The sequence below is a fragment of the Onychostoma macrolepis genome, chromosome 13 (assembly GCF_012432095.1).
Source record: "Onychostoma macrolepis isolate SWU-2019 chromosome 13, ASM1243209v1, whole genome shotgun sequence".
Lineage (NCBI taxonomy): Eukaryota > Metazoa > Chordata > Actinopteri > Cypriniformes > Cyprinidae > Onychostoma > Onychostoma macrolepis.
The window spans coordinates 18,718,483-18,737,518 of NC_081167.1; the positions used below are offsets into that span (position 1 = coordinate 18,718,483).

The window sequence follows — 19,036 nt, forward strand, 5'->3', positions numbered from 1 at the left end:
ATTTTCATTTACAATGTCCATTTGCCCTGTTCTGACTGTTCCATCACTAAATGTTTTGATATTGAATCACGCATAAGGGGTGATGATGCTTCGTACTCCAATTATGGGTTTAGAAATATGTTGTGAACAAAACTGTTGCCAAATGTACAATTTTAGAGTTTTAAGACTTTAATACACAATATGGCTAATGTTGCAAAAAAGGTCTTGGTTGACTGTGCAACTCCTAGTTTGCTGTTGTTTGGTTTGATAGATATCGTCTTTGCCGTTATACAGCATGTAGAGGAGACAACGTGTAGGAGTTTCTCTCCTCTCTTAAATTGCAGCTGTACAGCAAAGCCACTCATGTGGTACAATACTTAAATCAAGCCTTTACGGGCTGATTAAAACAAATGAATGAGATGCTAGGGAGGCTGATGTGAAGTGCGTGGCCATCCATCTCTCGTCTGTCATCGTGCCTACTCGGATGTCTTCCTCTGATGAGCAGGATCCCCCTGCAGCCAGAGCTCATCTCACCACATGGAGATGTTGTTGGTATTCAACAACAGTATATCAGAAGTGTACATATCGTTGAAAGAGCAGTAAGATGTATCTTAATCTAGTTAACTATGCATAGCTTGTCATATGGCCAGATATTTAGAAAAGCCCATTTTATAAGGCTCCATGTCACTGAGAGATTCACATGACAGTGAAATGATGAAGTGATATTTGTCTGTAGCAGGTGAAATGAGTTGGCAGACAGTTATTTCTATCTTTTGCTGTAGTGTGTTAGTAGGAAATATCAGTTTACATTTCCAAACAGTCATTTTGCCATTAATTGTAATAATCAGTGCTCCACACAGAGATCTGATCTCATCATCCAGTCTGTCTGGAATGACATGAAGAAACTAAATCCAGAAGAACTGTGGCAACGTCTCCAAGATGCTTAAAGAAACCTTGATTTATACCATGGTCTGTCTGAACACTTGATTCTGATTGGCTGGCAGGTATGCAGTCAAACTGTTTAATGCACATCATCAGGAAACCTGTTTGAAAACAGGCATTATTTTAATTTGATGATGGTAGTGGTGCAGAAATTACACACTTCATCTTTAAGATGGCTTTAGTTGCAGCACTTAATCTGTAAAAATCCTGTAAAAAATGCCAGTCATAGATTGTCTCTGCTTTAATGAAGTTGTTTTCATGCAAGTCAGAGTAACAGAATCATCCTTTAAAAGCTCTTGAGGAAAACTGCCTGTAGTTCATCGTGATGCACACTTTCAGAAAAACTTTTACTCTGTCATGCTGAGATGGCTATTGATTCCCCAGGCACTTCAAGTACTTATACAAACTCCAAGACATACAGAGGAGCTAAATTTAATACATTTGGCTTCATTTGCAGCCATTGTCTTGTTTCTGCCTTTTTCTTCCTTGCTGGACATAGTTAAAGTGATAATGAAGGTCTGAGCAAGATCAGCATTAAACCTAATTGGTCATTCAGGTGAACACAGAGACACAAAGCGTGCGCAAGCATCATACACTAACAAACAAATACCATTGTATTCTTTTTTTTTTTTTAAGTAGTACTAGTTAGGACATTGTGAGCCGTGACTTCAGCCATGCTGCAGAAAACAAGTTTCAGCAAGACCGCAGAGCATCCAGATGTGAGGATCGTTACGGTGCAGCCCACTTTAATTGAGTGACTGTCCGTCAGTTTACTCATTGGCTTGAGCACTGCTGCTATCAAGCACCAGGCAATTTAGAGATTGCTTGTTTGGCAGAGCTGTCAAAGTCTGCCCTCTGGGAAATGACATATAGGCTTGCTGAAGATATATTTACTTTAGTTTCAAAATGTGCACATCAAAGCAAGCTTTCCAGCGGTACACCTGCAAAACTATGAATACAGATCCACCAGTGAGATCCGAACAACTGTCATTGTTTCTTTTAAAGATTCAGATTGATTACGAGCCGCCAAATTGACTTCTGTTGCCATGTCACCTTCGGTTATGTGAGATTTACATTGTGTTGTACATCGACTGCATTCATTGAATTACATTTCTGTGTGAATGGGGTAAACCTGTGTCAGTTTACTTAACTGTCCTTTTGTCAAGAAGAAATCTGTTATAATTCTGGATGTCCACTATCAACTTAAATTGGACTAATTTAACATTTTTGACTTACAATAGGTAACTGTGGGGGGAAATCCTTGATTACGTACAATACCATTCAAAAGTTCGGGGGTCGCTAAGATTTAAGCATTAAATGAATCAAAAATGTTCCTTACCAAATAAACGTTGTTCTTTTTGAACTTTATCAAAGAATCCTGAAAATATATCACAGTATTAGGTAGCACAACTGTTTGTAACATTGATAATACTAATAGATGTTACATGAGTACCAAATCAGCATATTAGAATGATTTAGTAATTAGATGTGTTATTAGTATTTTCATGCACTTTAATGCAAGACTCACTATGATATAGATTGAGCTGCTGGGACGACTTGCCCTAAAACGTCTGGCACATTTTACCCCATAGCTACCATTTAGTGAAAAACACTACATTTTAAAATTAATGACTAATGGCCAAATAATTAACATGCGTTTTATATATTGACAAAATGTTTGTAGATTTTTAGACCTAGACACAAAACAAAAACAAAAAATTTGCCTGGCATATAGTGTGGATAAAAAGTTTAACATTTAAATAAAAAAAATAAAAAAAAATGTTCATTTCACCCTAGCAATTTCCAGCTTGTCATGTTATTGAAATCAGGTTTATAAGATCCTTTAATAGGTGCTTGTCTTGTTGAATCAAATCACATTTTCTCACATATTTCTCATATTAAAGGTCAACAGTCAGTTTCTAACTAAAAAGCAGCTATTTTCTGTCAATAACAGGTTACCTTCTGGGTTACATTATATAAAATCAGCTCCACCATCAAGAAGGCTATATATAGGAGGCTTCAATAACTCTTTCTTACTACCCAAAGGGCTTTTAGTGCATCAGTTTTCCGCTTGTCATTTCATTTGTTCCACCTTTTTTTCCTGCTTATTCCATTTACATCAAGTAAGAGGAAGGATGAATGCAAGTGGAAGATGGTTAGCTTGAAGACTGCAGTATTCTAAATGGAGAAAGCCATTTGCTAGGGTGGGTGGGGGGGGCATCACGGCTGATCACTGTAAGGCTTTTGCTATTTGGGACTTTTAAAAGCAAGCCTGCAGTTCTTTAATGGTCTTTAGAGGAATGAAGAAGTGTTCCTGTCTGCGTTGTCTTTTGTGAAATGGGACGCGAGCGCAGCGCTGAGCCCGCGGGCGTGAGTCCGTATCATTGTTGTCCTGACAGAGAGGCCATCACAGGCAGGCGTGCTGAGCAAACAGGACTTTGTGAGATGAAGCGGCAAAGTCCGATCACACGGAAGGCCTCTTTTTCCTCACGTGTCCCCAAGAATGACGCACTAACCTGCAGAAGCTCATATATACGTTACATTGACTTTGAGAACTAAACATCTCCCTCTAATGGTCGTTTATGACTGCGTTGATAATACATCCTCTGAAAGTGAACATAGATTGTGTGAATTGATTTGGCTAATGTATGTACCTAATCAACATTTTTGTGTATCTTTATCATTCTCTAGACTGTTTGAAGGTTCTTCCTCACGCAAGATTGAGAAACTCAAAACTCTGCTGTGCTATTTCAGAAGAGTCACTGAATCAAGTAAGTCCGGAACCGTACAAATACTTAATGCTTAGACTTCCTTAAAGTGGTGTAATTGATGTTTATTATATTCCTGATTTTTTTTTTTTCTTTAATTTTCAGTGCCCACTGGCCTCATCACTTTTACAAGACAGAGCTTGAGCGGTTTTCCAAAATGGGAAAGGTACGTTATTTATAATGCTTGGTACAGTGGTATTGTTGGCTTTATTTAATGACAACAAGTACTGTAGTGATTAAAAAAAAGAGTATATACTATTATATTCGTAAATCTCAGATTTATTTCTGAATGTGCTACAGCTAGAGGGCTCTCTGACATTTAAAGTAGTTCACTGAGATCACTCCTTCACAATGCTTTGTGCTTGATAAATGAACTTTGGCACTGTGTAGTCACTTTGGCCAATTGCTTCCTCTGGCAGTGCAGGCAAGGCCGAACCGCCTCTCTCTTTTGCTGATTAGAAAACTCTTACCGCTGAGATGGTTGTATTTCAAATTGCTTAAGTTACGATTGTAACCTTCCTCTCCTAGTTCACTATAGCATTTCAAGCCTGCCACTATGTATGATGCAATTGTTTAACAGTACTTGTAAATGAATGTTTTAGTGAGTGGTGGTTATTTTGATGAAATTGTTTTTGACCTTTAGTTCAAAGAAACAGCTCACCCGTCTTCATATCACCTGTAAGGGCACCATAGAAGATGAGGGCTACGGGATGCTTCAGGTGAGAATGTCATGCATGGGTAGTTTTGACTGTGACATCTGTCAGATTGGAGATTACTTTGACACAAAATACCTTTTCTGTCATCCTTCCTCTCTTTTTAAGAAGGACTTGTCTCCATAGTTGTTAATTACACTTTTTTTTTTTTTTTTTTTGTATGTTAACTGTGCTGATTCTGTTCCAGCTGTGAGTAATTCTGGCTGTTTATCTTGAATGAGAACATAAAAATAAATAATATTTCCCCAAAACTACCAGTGGGACATTCTATAAAATGGTTGCCTCTTCCAGTTTGGCAATATTGTTTTTTTTTTTTTTCAAATGACTTTTTTGAAGACAAATGAAGTTTCATTATTTTGCACAAGAGGAGGATGATAATGCCATTATGACTTAGGATAATGTTCTGTTTATCTGTTAACGCATTTGTCATCTGTATCTTTAAATGCTTAAGCTCTTTAAAGCAGAATCGATTCTGATTGGCTTTCAGTTTTTAATCTTCCATCAGCTGGAAAAAAAATATGTGGAAAGGATTACAACAATATTGTTACTCTGTGTCGTTATCATTAGAGTTGTCATATGGACTCTGCTATTCTTTTACATTCAGAGCAATTTTTAAAACTAGTTATATATTATTTATCCTCTTTGGTGTGAACGAGCCTAAAGAGTAGATATATTTCCATTAGTATGCATATCTTTAGTTTTCTCCAAAATATGCATATTTGATAATGTACTGTAGGAAGGAGAGTCTTTTTGTTGATATGTCTAGATTTGCTTTGTTTTGTTTTTATGGAGCACAAATGGCATCTTTTTTATAGTATATCATATTCATATTGGACGTAACATGTCAAAGATTTCAGACAAGTCTGTGACCCGATATGGAAAAAAAACAAAAAAAAAAACAACTTAAACATCTCTGTGTTGACCCAACTGACTGAGGTTCGGCAGATCCGTTGGCCCCGATCACATTCCTCCTGCACCTCTCGAGTTCATTGCAGAGTCTGTCTGCCAGGGTCTTCTGCCCTGCTCTCCTTTTCCCATCTCTCCCCAGTTGGGGCAGGGCACACCCTGACAGCTGATGGGCACACATGAACAGCCCTGGGAGGTCCCAGGAGCCCGGGGTACTGCCGGCCAGATTGACGGATGTTTCCGGAAGGGTGGGACGGTCTGACAGGTTGTCAGTAGTGTTGAGGAGAGGCGGGGCGGTCGGAGCTGGAGTTGAGTGACCTGATCAGCGAGATCATCTGGCAGCCTGCCAACCTCCCTCCCCTTTTCTCCTCCATCTCACTGAGGAGGCTGTGGCCCAGTGAGTCCGGCCTGACAGCCTGCAAAACACAGCCTCAAAGGGGTCCCACACTTCCCCTGTTTACCTTTTCAAAGCTGTCCTGGGCCAATATTAGCACTGCTGCTCACACTCTCAGTCTTTCAAATAGAAAAATGCATAACAATAGGAGACAGCACTGAGGAAATGGCTTCCACAACGGAATTTAGTTTTAGTAACAGTTGCTCATATAATTATGTATTTTATGTGTTTTATATGTATTTATTTATTTTCTACTGCACTTTATCTTAAGGTCATTTTTTATTAGTAATTTTTGAATTTTTTTCATTAGGTTTTTTTGCCCTTTCAAAATAAGTGCCACAAATGTGATTAAAAAGCAGTGCAAAACTATTTTTATTTTACATTTTTATTAAATGTTTCATGTCAGAAAATTGTAATATTCTGTTCATTATATTAATTTAACATTTTCTTTACAAAAAAAAACAAAAAGCAAAATCTGTGATGTAAGTATATGATATAATTTATACACTTTTCTGGAAAACATCAGGCCACCCTTATGGTTGAGCCCTGATATGGTACATAAATACTAATTTATTCGAGTAGTAGGTATAATAAACTCTAGTTGTATAATGTAATATGTGACCCTGGACCACAAAACCAGTCATAAGTCGCAGGGGTATATTTGTAGCAATAGCCAAAAATACATTGTATGGATCAAAATTATCGATTTTCGTGTTCCATTTAAGATATTTTGTAAATTTCCTACCGTAAATATATCAAAACTCCATTTTTGTTTAGTAATATGCATTGCTAAGGATTTAATTTGGACAACTTTAAAAGCGATTTTCTCAATATTTTGATTTTTTTGCACTCTCAGATTCCAGATTTTCAAATGGTTGTATCTCAGCCTAATATCCTATGTCCTATCCTAACAAACCATACATCAACGGAAAGCTTATTTATTCAGCTTTCAGATTATGTATAAATCTCAATTTCCAAAAATTGACCCTTATGAGTGGTTTTGTGGTCCACGGTCACATATAATATGCGGTAGAAAAAAACAAGAGTATTACATAAGACAAAAGCTTAAATGGTCTGCCTAGAAGCTGTGAACATATTTACTCATTTGTTTGAGTTGTCTGACCCTCATGGCTAATGGCCAGTCCTTAATAGATCCATTATTCAGTAATGAGGGAATGGACGTTTGGCCTTGGCAGCAACTTGCAGGGTCACAGTGGACAGAAGTCTGTGTGTGTTTTACCTCAGTGAAAAAATGTTTTCATGTTTATTATAATTTTTTTTTTTTATTTATTTCTTTATTATTTCGATTATTTACCTCATTGATATACAATAACAATTTCATGGCAGATGAGAAAAATCAGCAGGTGTAGCAAAAATTTTATTTTGGATTTGTACATGCACCAAAAATTGTGCACAAATTAAAGGTCCCCAGAACGGTGCAGAAAATTCTTTCCTCCTTTTACTTTACTCATCTTTTGTAGTTTTACGCACAGTCGGGTAGAGCACTCTATTTTCCACCCCTGTGCATTTTAGCACCCTGTCCCCTACCCAGAACCTATAATCTCTGGTGACATACTGGACAGACAACCTGGCTTACTGTCTGACCATTTGAATGTTCAGACAAGTATCATAGATCTCTGTACCGTAACATCATTTCACACCAAGGATGAAATAATATTTTTTTTACACTTGAGACCAGTTGAACAATTTTGCAGAAGATGAATTTGTGTTTTTATTTGTGCTGCAGGTGGACTTTGCGAACAGGTTCGTGGGTGGAGGGGTGACAGGTATGGGGTTGGTCCAGGAGGAGATACGCTTCCTCATCAACCCTGAGCTCATGGTATCACGCCTCTTCACAGAAGTTCTGGACTACAACGAGTGCCTCATCATCACAGGTCAGCACACACACATGCAGAGCAGTGGAAGAGGTCCACTCCTCCCTCCCGTCTGTCCTGCACACCATCACACATCTCTGTCTGATTGATCTCAGCCACTAATGAAGTGTCTTGTTCCTCCCTTCTAGCTGTTCAAACACCTGTTGTCTAAAATGTGTGGAAATATTACCTTTTTTGTACTTAGATGAACCTATGGCTCATTATATGTACAATAAGTTGGCTTAGGAATCATAAGGAATTTAACGATTCTGCCTTCTTAACATGGAGGTTTTCAAACATTTTAATGCCAAGGACCCCCAATGAAGGCAATATATTTGCGAGGGACCTCTTTCAAAAAATCAAAAAGCAGCTGCATTTGTACTGTGTGAGAAAAATAAAGCTTGATGTTATGAAGATAGTGTTGTTTCCTAAATAAAATGATTAGTTGTCATTGTTCTAAAGCAAAGGCAAAAATATTAGCTTTAGTGTATCTTGTATAAACATGAAAAGAAACATTTTAAATTCATTTACAATTAAATTATGTAGCACTTTTCACCAAAAAGCATAGAAACTAATAATGAAACTAGAAAGCATATTTTTTTAATTTAGTAAATGTATTACAATTATTGTAATAAAATTGATTTTTAGTAAAAATATTTCATGTTAAATTGCCTAAACAATTTAAGTTGCATTAACAACAACTGACAAACAAATTATTATTTATTTATTCATTTTTATTTTAGAATTTTTTTAACTAAAATTTTCCTCCTTGTGGATCCAGTGTGAAAGCCTTTGTCTTAACAAGACCATTATAAATTTATTTATTTAGTTTTGTTTTTTGTACTTAAAGGGATAGTTCACCCAAAAATGAAAATTTGATGTTTATCTGCTTACCCCCAGGGCATCCAAGATGTAGGTGACTTTGTTTCTTCAGTAGAACACAAACAAATATTTTTAACTCAAACCGTTGTTGCAGTCTGTCAGTCATATAATGCCAGTCAATGGTACTCATAGCTTTGAGAGAGGAAAAAAAACATACACAGACAAAACCAAATTAAACCCTGCGGCTCGTGACGATACATTGAAGAAACTGAACAGCATTTATATCGTTTTTTTACCTCTGATCCGCCACGCGGTCCAACGTGTGTGACGCGTCTTCTTCTTCTTGCTTTACGATAGATCGCAGACTTGTAAGTGCATTACCGCCACCTATCTCTCAAATGGACCATTGACACTCTATCTACAATCTCAATTGGGAGTGTCAATGGTCCATTGACATTCAATGGCTCAGGACAGTTGGACCGGGCGGTGGATCAGAGGTAAAAAAAACCCCGATATAAATACTGTTCAGTTTCTTGCACAGACTGATTGTTTCGTGTCTAAAGACCTCAATATATCGTCACGAGCCGCAGGGTTTCATTTGGTTTTGTCTGTGTATGTTTTGTTTTTCTCTCAAAGACGTGAGTACCATTGACTGACATTATATGACTGACAGACCTCAACAACGGTTTGAGTTAAAAATCTTTGTTTGTGTTCTACTGAAGAAACAAAGTCACCTACATCTTGGATGTCCTGGGGGTAAGCAGGTAAACATCAAATTTTCATTTTTGGGTGAACTATCCCTTTAATGTGAACTATTCGTCACAAGTATTGCACAACACAGCAGAAGATTTTGGTTCACTTTGAGTCATCAGAGATGGCCACAAGTAATTCAGTGGTTCACTGAGTGAATCAGATTGCACTTCATTCATTGAAAAGATTCATTCACAATTTGGACAGCACTAGATGACAGTGTCACAGTGATTTAGTACATTGTTTGAAGCAATATTGTGGACATTCATAAACCATTAATAGAAACAAACATCATAAAATCACTCCGCTTATTTTACGGGGTTTGAATCAAGATAGAGTAAAGTAATCATAGATGTTATTAGGTATCTATGTTTGATGGCGGATCCGATTATCGGGAGGGATCAGATTTTATTTCATCCACTAATGAAGTCAGTCACTGAAATCACACTTCTCTAACACTACTTATAGTGAGCTGAATAGCACCTCACATGTTTTTGCCGCAAGCAATTTGCCATTTGTCGCAGAAGCTTGTGTATACATTCAGCTCCATTCTTACCACCCCCTCCCCCATCTTCCCTCCTCATCCAATTTGAACATAAATCCATTACATTGATTCACGCTGGACTCAGGGCAGCCCTGTTATTTCTCATTTCTCTCTAGCTGAATTGCCCTATTTTTCACCCTCCAACTCACTGTGCTTGAGTCAACACGTTAAGTGACAACCCCCCTTTCCTCACACTACATATCTCTCCCTCTTCCTCTGTGTCTTTCTCTGTCTCTGTGCTATTCTTCCATCACTCTGTTCCTGCCTTATGAACTGTGCTTTTTTGACTGAGTGGCAGGATTGGAGAGTAGCCCAGGTCATGAGTAAGTGTCCTGCATCCGATACATTACAAACGGTTTGTCTCTTTCCTTCCTCACTTGCTGTTTGTAGCATGTGATCCCTGCTGCTCCTTTCCAACCTCTATTGCTACAGAATGATACACACACACAGGAAAGTAGAAAGTAGTGGTACTTCAGTGCCGATCAATAAAAAGAAAAAAAAAACTTAGAGGTTTTAATACTAGTCAATTCAGTATTAGCAGTACTTAGGTTACCTGATGGCTATTGGGTTTGATTACTAGGTATGGATTCTTAAAGAGTAAAGTCTTCAAAGTTTTGAGAGTAAAGTTTGGTAATTAATCAGTTTGCAAAGCAGTTTAAGCGATTCATTGATAAGAATCCAAATTCAGTTGGCTCAATCAGAGTAGTTTTAAAGTTAATCACAAATGATTGGTCATAGAAATATTGTTGAAAATCAATCTGTCAAAAACTGCAATGTAAATGCAGCCTACAAGAGCTGCCACTCTGTGTTATGTTAAACAGTAATATTGATATTTTGGAGAATGTTCAGTTTTGGTGACCATTGACTTTCAATGTATAATAATAATAATTAAAAAAACATTTGCTTTTTATTAATTTTTTTCTATGTCATTTTTTTTTTAATTACATTTTAATTAAATAATTACATAGTTAAATAATTATTATATAATTACTTAATTGAGTAATGCTTGTAAATTATATGCCAATCCAAAATGTGTCACAGTGTTATTTTAGTATAAGATATACTATATTATAGTTTTCTATATTTTTCTATATTTTATTTATATTACTTTTATTAATTATATTTTAATAAATTTAGTTTGACTTAATGCACTAAAATAAAAAGATATATAGACATATATAATATAGACATTTTTATTTCATACTATTTCAGTTTAAAATGTATATTTTATTTCAGGTAACAATTGCTTTGTACAGTTTTAGTTGCTGTAATAACCCTGATGTGTCATAAATGTTTCTAAATTATTAGTGTTTCTCAAGGGAAATTTGAGCCTGAAAAACTGTGACTGCTTGGAGAAACTGAAATGTATGACCTCCTACCTTGTTATATAAAAAAGATTCTTCCAAGGCTGACACCATGATGTGCCATGTGTCTTTGTTTTCCTATCTGGTGATGCAGACAGGATACAAAGTGAGCTTTGCGTTTTCCTCTTACTTTTTTTTTTTTAAACTAAAATGCAATAGAGTTACTTGTCCATCACTGAGTATCATCCAGCTTTACTTAAAACCTACATTCAAAGTCACATAGACATCACTTAGAACCTGTTTTAAATGGTTGACAAGAGTCAAATCTTTTGTCTGTTTGCGTAGAGCGAATTGTTTGCGTACTTGAATGCTCTCCTTATTTTTAAGGAATGACTGCAGTCACAGCCATGTAGAAATGTTGTGCTGTGATTGGCTGTTGCCCACTCACACACCTGCCGTCCCACTCGTTTCTCATCCACCCATGCCCTCTGTCATCTTCCAAACAAAGCACAGGACTCAAAGCGCTGCACAGATAAACAAACTTAATCAAAATATTGTAGCTTTGAAACGGTCATTTCCTGGAAGTTTGGAAAAGATTTGATGGTTGAGGCACAGATGTTGTTATACACCATTGAGAAGTTATTTTCAGAACTGTGTTAGTGAATTACAATTCTGCAAATCAGCCTCAAAGTCATTGTGAACTTGGAGCTTTCCACCCCAGTCTCAGAATACCCTCAGATATTAGTCATCTCTCTCTCTTTCACTTACACTCTCTCTCTCTCACCCATGATGCCCCCTCCTTCCACTTAACAGTATTACCTCTGGCCACAATGAATGACTGCGGGAACGGCCTTCTCTAATGGATCCAGCCATTCCATCACGGTTATTACAACAAACGAAATATTCATCGTCATCTCTGTTTCTATTGCACTGCAGCAAATCATGTCCCGCCAGTAATGCATCATGACACGCGCTCCTTAATGCACTCTTTCTGCGTCAGTAGACTTGGCAGAAATGCTGAAGCGTTGGTACAAGGGCTGGATTTTAATCTTGAAATTGCTCTTTGTCAGAGTGCCACTGAAACCGGCCACAAACGCTAATTAGATCAAGGTGAGGGACGTGGATTCTAGAGGTCTTCATGATAGTTGGGATCCTAAAAGTAGTAAAATAGATATAAACAATTAAAAAACAATCAAGAAGAAAAATTGAGTGCAGTATTTAGTGAGGGTGCTTCTAGCTAGTTATAGTATAGTTGTTTCTGATAGAATTGGAAAACTATATATTGTTTTTCTACATGGATATTCTAAGCAATAAAATTAATAATAGTAATATTAATAATAATTATTATTACTAATACTGCTATTACTATTTTATATTAGCTTATAAAATTGTTTATAAAATCATAGTTTTCCAGTTTTATCAGAAACAACCTTTTTATAATATTGGACATCTTATTATAAATAATGAAAGAGATGCAATTAAATAAACATTAAGAAGGAAAACATATAGCTGGTTATATAATTATTATGCAAGTTGATATTCTGATCATTTTTTTCCTAAACCCCAATTCCAAACCACATCAATCTAATAATATTATTTAATCATTTATAAATGATATATAATTGTTCATGAAGGCTGGAAGTGAAAAACTCCTTATATTCAGGTTGAAAAGTCAAAAATTATTAAATGCCCATGATTCAAGTTTATTTGTATAGCGCTTTTTACGATACAATCGTTGCAAAGCAGCTTTACAGGAAATTAAGTTTCTACTATATATATATATATATATATATATATATATATATTAGTAGAAACTTAATACACACATACACGCACATACATACAGCAGAAACCCATGACAAGGATGCAATGCTAATGCAGTACTAGAATTTGCAAATGTAAGGCATGATTTAAGGCCATTGGACAGCGAAATACTCACTGGGTCAGCAGGGTCAGAAAAAAAACAAGTTGAGAAGAAAAGACACATGTTAACTGCAAAAGAATTACGAATTAGTGTGAAGAGTTAGGTGTGAAACCAATCGGAACCATTTAGTCTCAGGTGCCACCACTTTCATAAACTATAACCTACTCTAGAGTCTCCAGAAGTAGAAGGTGTCAGGTTCTCAGAGACTTTGCTTTGGTAAAATCCTAAAAAAAAAAAAAAAAAAAAGATCCTCACTTAACTTAAGTAATAAATTATTACTAAAAATAATTTCACATATAAATCTCACCTTAATGTTCACGTAATTTTGATTTTGCGGTTATCTAAAATTATTTCTGTCTGTAATATGTTGGGGACAAGAAAATGTTATGGAAACTGTAGTAGGAATTACCCTCAACTTATGTATTTCTGTTTTATTTCTTTGGTCTTCCTTTAGGCACAGAGCAATACAGCAAGTACTCTGGCTATGCAGAGAGCTTCAGATGGAAAGCCAATCACAAAGATGAGATTCCCAGGTAATGGCAATAATGGATTACTGATTATAATAACTTAGGAAACGCCTCTTAAATAGGTTTCTACACTTTTAAAAATGTAGTTAACTACCCTGAACATAACCAAGCAACCAAGACACAAATGCCATGGTTTGCGGATAGTAAAAAGCCCAGAATAAAATAAACATCTTTTCCCATTTTCAGAGACGGGTGGCAGCGGAGGTGCACCGAAATCGTGGCCATGGATGCACTGAAATACAGGAATTTCATGGAACAGTTTCAGCCTGAGAAAATGATCCGAGAGCTAAACAAGGTCAGCAAAGTCTTCAAGCAAATATTCTTCTGTGTTTCAAACTGATGACATGAAATTGGCAAATCCTTGACCTCTGTCAAGCTCTAATGGCCTTTGATTTCCTTAACCTTGCCAGTCTGTGTTGCTTAGAGGATTTAATGAGGCATGACATGAGTCTTCTTGTGAGTCTCTTGTATTCTGCTGTGATTAGCTTGTATTTGTTCCTCTACAATATAAGGCTGTCTCCTGTTTTCAGGCATATTGCGGTTTCATGCGACCTGCTGTGAACCCTGAGAACCTCTCTGCTGTTGCCACAGGAAACTGGGGATGTGGTGCATTTGGAGGCGACACGCGACTCAAAGGTACATGCAGGTCGTGGAATGGAAAATAAAACTATCATTCCTCACAAAGTGAAGCTACACAGTTTTAAAGAAGGACTCTTATAGGACATTTCTGTCTGAATTTTCATGCACCAATATTACAATTATGACCATTATTGAGATTCTAACTGTTAGTTATTTAATGACTGATATTTAATGTCTGTGTTGCTATACTGTCTAATAAAATAAAACCTTAAATCAGCATCTTAAATGCTACAAATGAATGTAGGCATCACACCATTATAATTTGTAGTATGAGAAATGATCATACATGGTCAGCTGAGCATATTTATCATTAGATTTTCATTTTTTTTAATCATTTCTGATTTTATTGTATTTTAGCAATCAGACAATACAGAGAAGCTCTCTCACTTTGTTTTTTTGACCCAAGACATGTTTTTCCACTTTCCTGTTATTGATCAGCTGACACACATTTATGTTTTCCATTAAAATTGCAACTGATTTTCCAGCCTCATCCATAAATTCATGGCAAGCTTGTGCCAGCTGATTGTTTTCTGTTGTAAGGCTGGAAACCATTTCATAAGATGATTCCATCTTTGATAGTTCATCATTGTTGAACCATGGGCCGTCTGTATGTGTGGAGTTAGTTAATTTCTCCAAATGACTTGCCACACACTAAATTCATCTTGAGGCTGAGTATTTTGGGCCAATCCGTTTAGTTTAGTGCTGGTTTGACTACAGATTACCCATTGTAATTGGCTGCTCTCATTTGAACAACGTTCATTCATCAGAGGGCTACATTCAACCTCTTTAAATATTTAAAATCTTTAGACTCAATTTGAAGCTGGGTGACTATGATTGAGTCTCTTAATAGGGGTTGTTAGACATGGATTATTTACCTTAAAAAAAAAATTGGATGTGTCAGTCATTTTTTCTACAGCTAGGAACATGGAGCAAAACAAAGGAATCCACACACTGCTGTTAGTGATGTATTACCCCACGTTTAGTCATTTGGGTTGGGCAGCTATCACTATTTACTCCGGAAGCTCAGAGAATATCAGTCATACATAGAACATGCAGCAGTTGATTGGCCCTTCATTTTGCTAATGGGGGTGGGAGGGGTATCTACATAGCATTTTTCTTCTTTTGTGTTCTATATTCCCATGCATTAATGACAGGAATCTATGCATAAATGAATGCATGTCATTTCTGTTTAGGGATGCATGCTTTAAAGAGAAATGAATGTGAAATATGTAAGCTTTCTTAAATGGTGTTTATGGCTGCAGGCCCAGTGAAACTTTTGCTCACTGTCCGCTGTGTCCATTTGTCCTTCCAGCTCTGCTGCAGTTGATGGCAGCTTCTGAGGCGGGGAGAGATATGGCCTACTTCACTTTTGGAGATGAGGAACTCATGAGGGACGTGAATGACTTGTACAAATTTCTTAAAGACAAGTGTGTCACTGTCGGTAAGGAGGCTGTTGCATTTGCATCATTTTTGGACCGATCTGTTTCAGATTTCTCATGCACATTTTTAAAAATGAATGTTTGTGCTCATTGGATGTGTGTAGGCTGCATTTATTTGTTATAAATACAGTAAAAACATGAATATTGTGAAATATTGCTACTATTTTAAAAGTTTTTATTATTATTATTTTAATATATTTTAATGCATTTATTCCCATGATGGTAGAACTGAATTTTCAGCAGCCATTACTCCAGTCTTCAGTGCCACATGATCCTTTAGATATCATTCTAATATGTTGATTTGCTGCTTAACATTTGAGTGAAAACTATGATACTTTGTTTTCTGAAATCTTTGATGCATTTATTGAAAATATGATTTTTATAACAATGTAAAAGTCTTTGCTGACTTTTTATTTATTTATTTTTTTTTAATCAAATTAATGTATACTTACAGAATAAGTGTTAATTTCTTTAAAAAAAACAAATTCTTCCTGGCTAAACTTTTGAATGGTTGTATATGTGTGTGTAAAAAGACAAAAATTAAATTAAATACTCTGGCAAATCAAATAAATATGACAAAACGTACAATACATTTGCTAATTTTGAAATTACTGCAATATTGAACCATTTGTTTCACATAATTAAATGATACCATTAGTGCTTTTTGGTATCGTGAAATTCTGCCTCAACTGACCCCACTGTTTCTGTCCCATTTTTCCTTTTTGACATTTATTGAAACCTTTTTGAGAAAACGCTGTCAGCCATCTATTGTACTAAAGTGGAGACGGCAGTAAACTCGTGCGCTCTGTGATTTATGAATGGCTCTAGACTCGGCTGACGCCATGATGCTCGCCATCCCTCAAATCTTTTTTTTTTTTCTCTCTTCTTTTACTCTCTCTCTCTGTCTCTCAGGCACTCTGTACTTCTACTTAAAGCAGTACTCTAATGTGGTGTCAAAGCATCTCCACAGGCCTAACATCAGTCTCTATGGGTACATCTATGATAAGGTCAATACAAATATGGACGCCGAGCCCAGCCCCAGCCCCAGCGACAGCAACTTAACCACTGCGCCTTCCCCCTGTCCTGCAGACTGCCATTAATGCTGGTCAACGGCTAACTCAACCTGTCCAAATGCCTCAGTGCTTTCTTTTCCTTTAGAAAGACTTTTTGGGTGATTGTCTTGAGAGCACATTATGCCTTTCTTTTCCTTTTTTTGTTCCAGTGAGTAAGTTTCAAGTCATTATGAATAAGGGGACAGAAAGTATAGCACTAGACTGGAAATCCTTATTTCTGGTGAACATCATCTAGGTTTGATCCCAGGATAGTTTTTTCTGGAATGCCAGACAAGCTTCCCTGGGATCAAATTTACTGTATGATCTTAGTTAAGTTGGGTGACTGAGGTGTAGTCTTTTAAATTTTCTTATTCAGGAACTAACAGTGATTCACAATAGAGTGTGTAAACATAAATAACAAAATATGCATGAGAACTTCTAAATACACAGTAAAGTTCCCTTTGACACTTGATTATGAAATGTATTGCACAAGACTTATCCTTTTTTTTTTTTTTTTTTTTAAGTTCCTCAAATATGAAAAGGTTTGATCATGAAAGATGTGAAAAGGAATATTACCTGTTGGGAAAAAAACTAATGGAACTGCTGCAAATCAGATTGTGGGAAAACGTATATAGTCTCTGCATGACATTTTTAGCGATTTATTACGCTCAAGGTTTTTACAGTTTCATTTGATTTGATTAGAGGGTTGATATTTAAAGGTAGTGAATATTTTCATATGTTTTGCTCTTTATTTTATTATGATTTGATAATTAAAATTGTTGATTCAGATACTTGTCGGCTGTTTTTTCAACACGTGGATGCAAACCTCAGCTTTTGCACTGTATTTAATGACTTAAACTTGTTTACAGTACCTATGATTTATTAAATATTTTAAATTTATATATGCTCAGTTACAAAGTCAATGCTATCTATCAAAGTCATCACAATGAAAAATTATCCTTTCAGTCTTCGCCATGCTACATTATTGCAAGGTTTACGATTTATCTTTACAATGTATCTTTTACATTTACTTGAAGTCACATTTCAGTTGAGCTAAATATTTGTTCTTTTTGAAATATCATATTAACACTCTGATTTTTGCAAAATTGGACCAATAGACCAAGATTGAAGCTTGGCTTTGTCCAGCATGTATACACCTTAATTGTATATAATGCTGCTTAACTGAACCATGTTAGAGTCATAAATTGTAGTTTTAGTTTAACCTAACTGACCCCTTTTGATCACCATCTTTTGGCATAGCTGTTCCTAATCAACCTCAAATGCTTTTGAGGGTTTTCATCAGTTCAGCCCAGAACACAAGTGCCACTTGGCAACCAAAAGATGGTCCCATAACTGCTCTATTGTTTTATAACAGATGCAGTATCCCCATGTTATTTTTTTTTTTTTTTCAAAAACCGGGGTCAATAAAGGGCCAGACTTTAATAGAAATTTAAATGTCAATGAAATGAGTTAAGAAGCATTACATTCTTGTCAACATTTGTTTCATGAACAATGAAATTGTGGGCACGGAAGTATCAAATTATATTTATTTTTTTAAATGACGGCTGACTTTAATAAGATCCCTGCTAAGGAAGGCTCTCAGCTCCGTCTGTTTCAAGAGCTGAAGTCAGAGAGCACCAAAATGGCATTTTCACTTATAATTGCATGACCTTACTTATGCTTGGTTACAAGGCGCTTTTTGCTCTGACAGTCCTCCAATCTCGAGTTTCGATTATGGCACTGATCAAGAACAGAGGGACAAATGTAGATGTTTTATTATAATGACATGTATAACAGCACCACAATATGAACCTGTGGCACATATGGCATCTTGTACTATTTTGCTGTTATGCAGCGCTTTTTGTGCTTATAGCATGAATGCTGCTCCATATAGTACAAATGTGCAGTCTATCACTAATGTTAATATCTCTGTTGAAGAGTCAGAATTGATAGTATATTTTTCCACACATAAAAAGGTCACACAAAACGCTTTGATCCTAAAAATCATGCATTTGGCATTCTCTTAATGCTGTATTTTAATCATGCCTGTTTTACTTTTGAAACGACTGTTAGAGCAGCCCAGTTGATGATTAATGGCAATGCTTTATTTTTTCTGGTTGTTGGCCATTAAGAGTGATGAAACTAGTTTTGAGGTACTGAGGGGGAGGGAAGGCAATTAGCTCAGACTGTAAAATCCACCAACGTAAAGACCATCAATCTAGATGACTGAAACCACATGGTCAAGTGAATTCTGCACAATCCCTCAGAAAATTAGGAAAGCGTAATTGTCTAATGTGATTAAGAATCAGAGGTTACTGAAAATATCAATGTTCTAATTAAGCCCTGGCACAACTTCATTTGAAGTCATTTTTATAAATATTTCATAGAATTCTAAACGCGGTGGTTGCCGGTATTTATGCTTGTCTGTTAATTACCGTTTAACCTTTATTAAAAGAAAA

The 19,036-nt window shown here is 36.2% G+C and overlaps 1 protein-coding gene across 3 annotated transcripts in view; it reads left to right on the top strand.

Annotated features, from left to right (window-relative positions):
• Positions 1-17,368, top strand: part of parga (poly (ADP-ribose) glycohydrolase a) — a 31,107-nt gene extending 13,739 nt beyond the window's left edge. For all 3 annotated transcript variants that reach the window (XM_058796443.1, XM_058796442.1, XM_058796441.1), the window contains 9 exons: positions 3,613-3,692; positions 3,795-3,855; positions 4,333-4,408; positions 7,450-7,597; positions 13,375-13,453; positions 13,634-13,742; positions 13,978-14,083; positions 15,399-15,527; positions 16,438-17,368. In XM_058796443.1, coding sequence (XP_058652426.1) covers positions 3,613-3,692; positions 3,795-3,855; positions 4,333-4,408; positions 7,450-7,597; positions 13,375-13,453; positions 13,634-13,742; positions 13,978-14,083; positions 15,399-15,527; positions 16,438-16,625 — 976 coding nt within the window. In that variant the 3' untranslated portion in view covers positions 16,626-17,368. The remainder of the gene's footprint in view (positions 1-3,612; positions 3,693-3,794; positions 3,856-4,332; positions 4,409-7,449; positions 7,598-13,374; positions 13,454-13,633; positions 13,743-13,977; positions 14,084-15,398; positions 15,528-16,437) is intronic.
• The last annotated feature ends 1,668 nt before the right edge of the window (positions 17,369-19,036 follow it).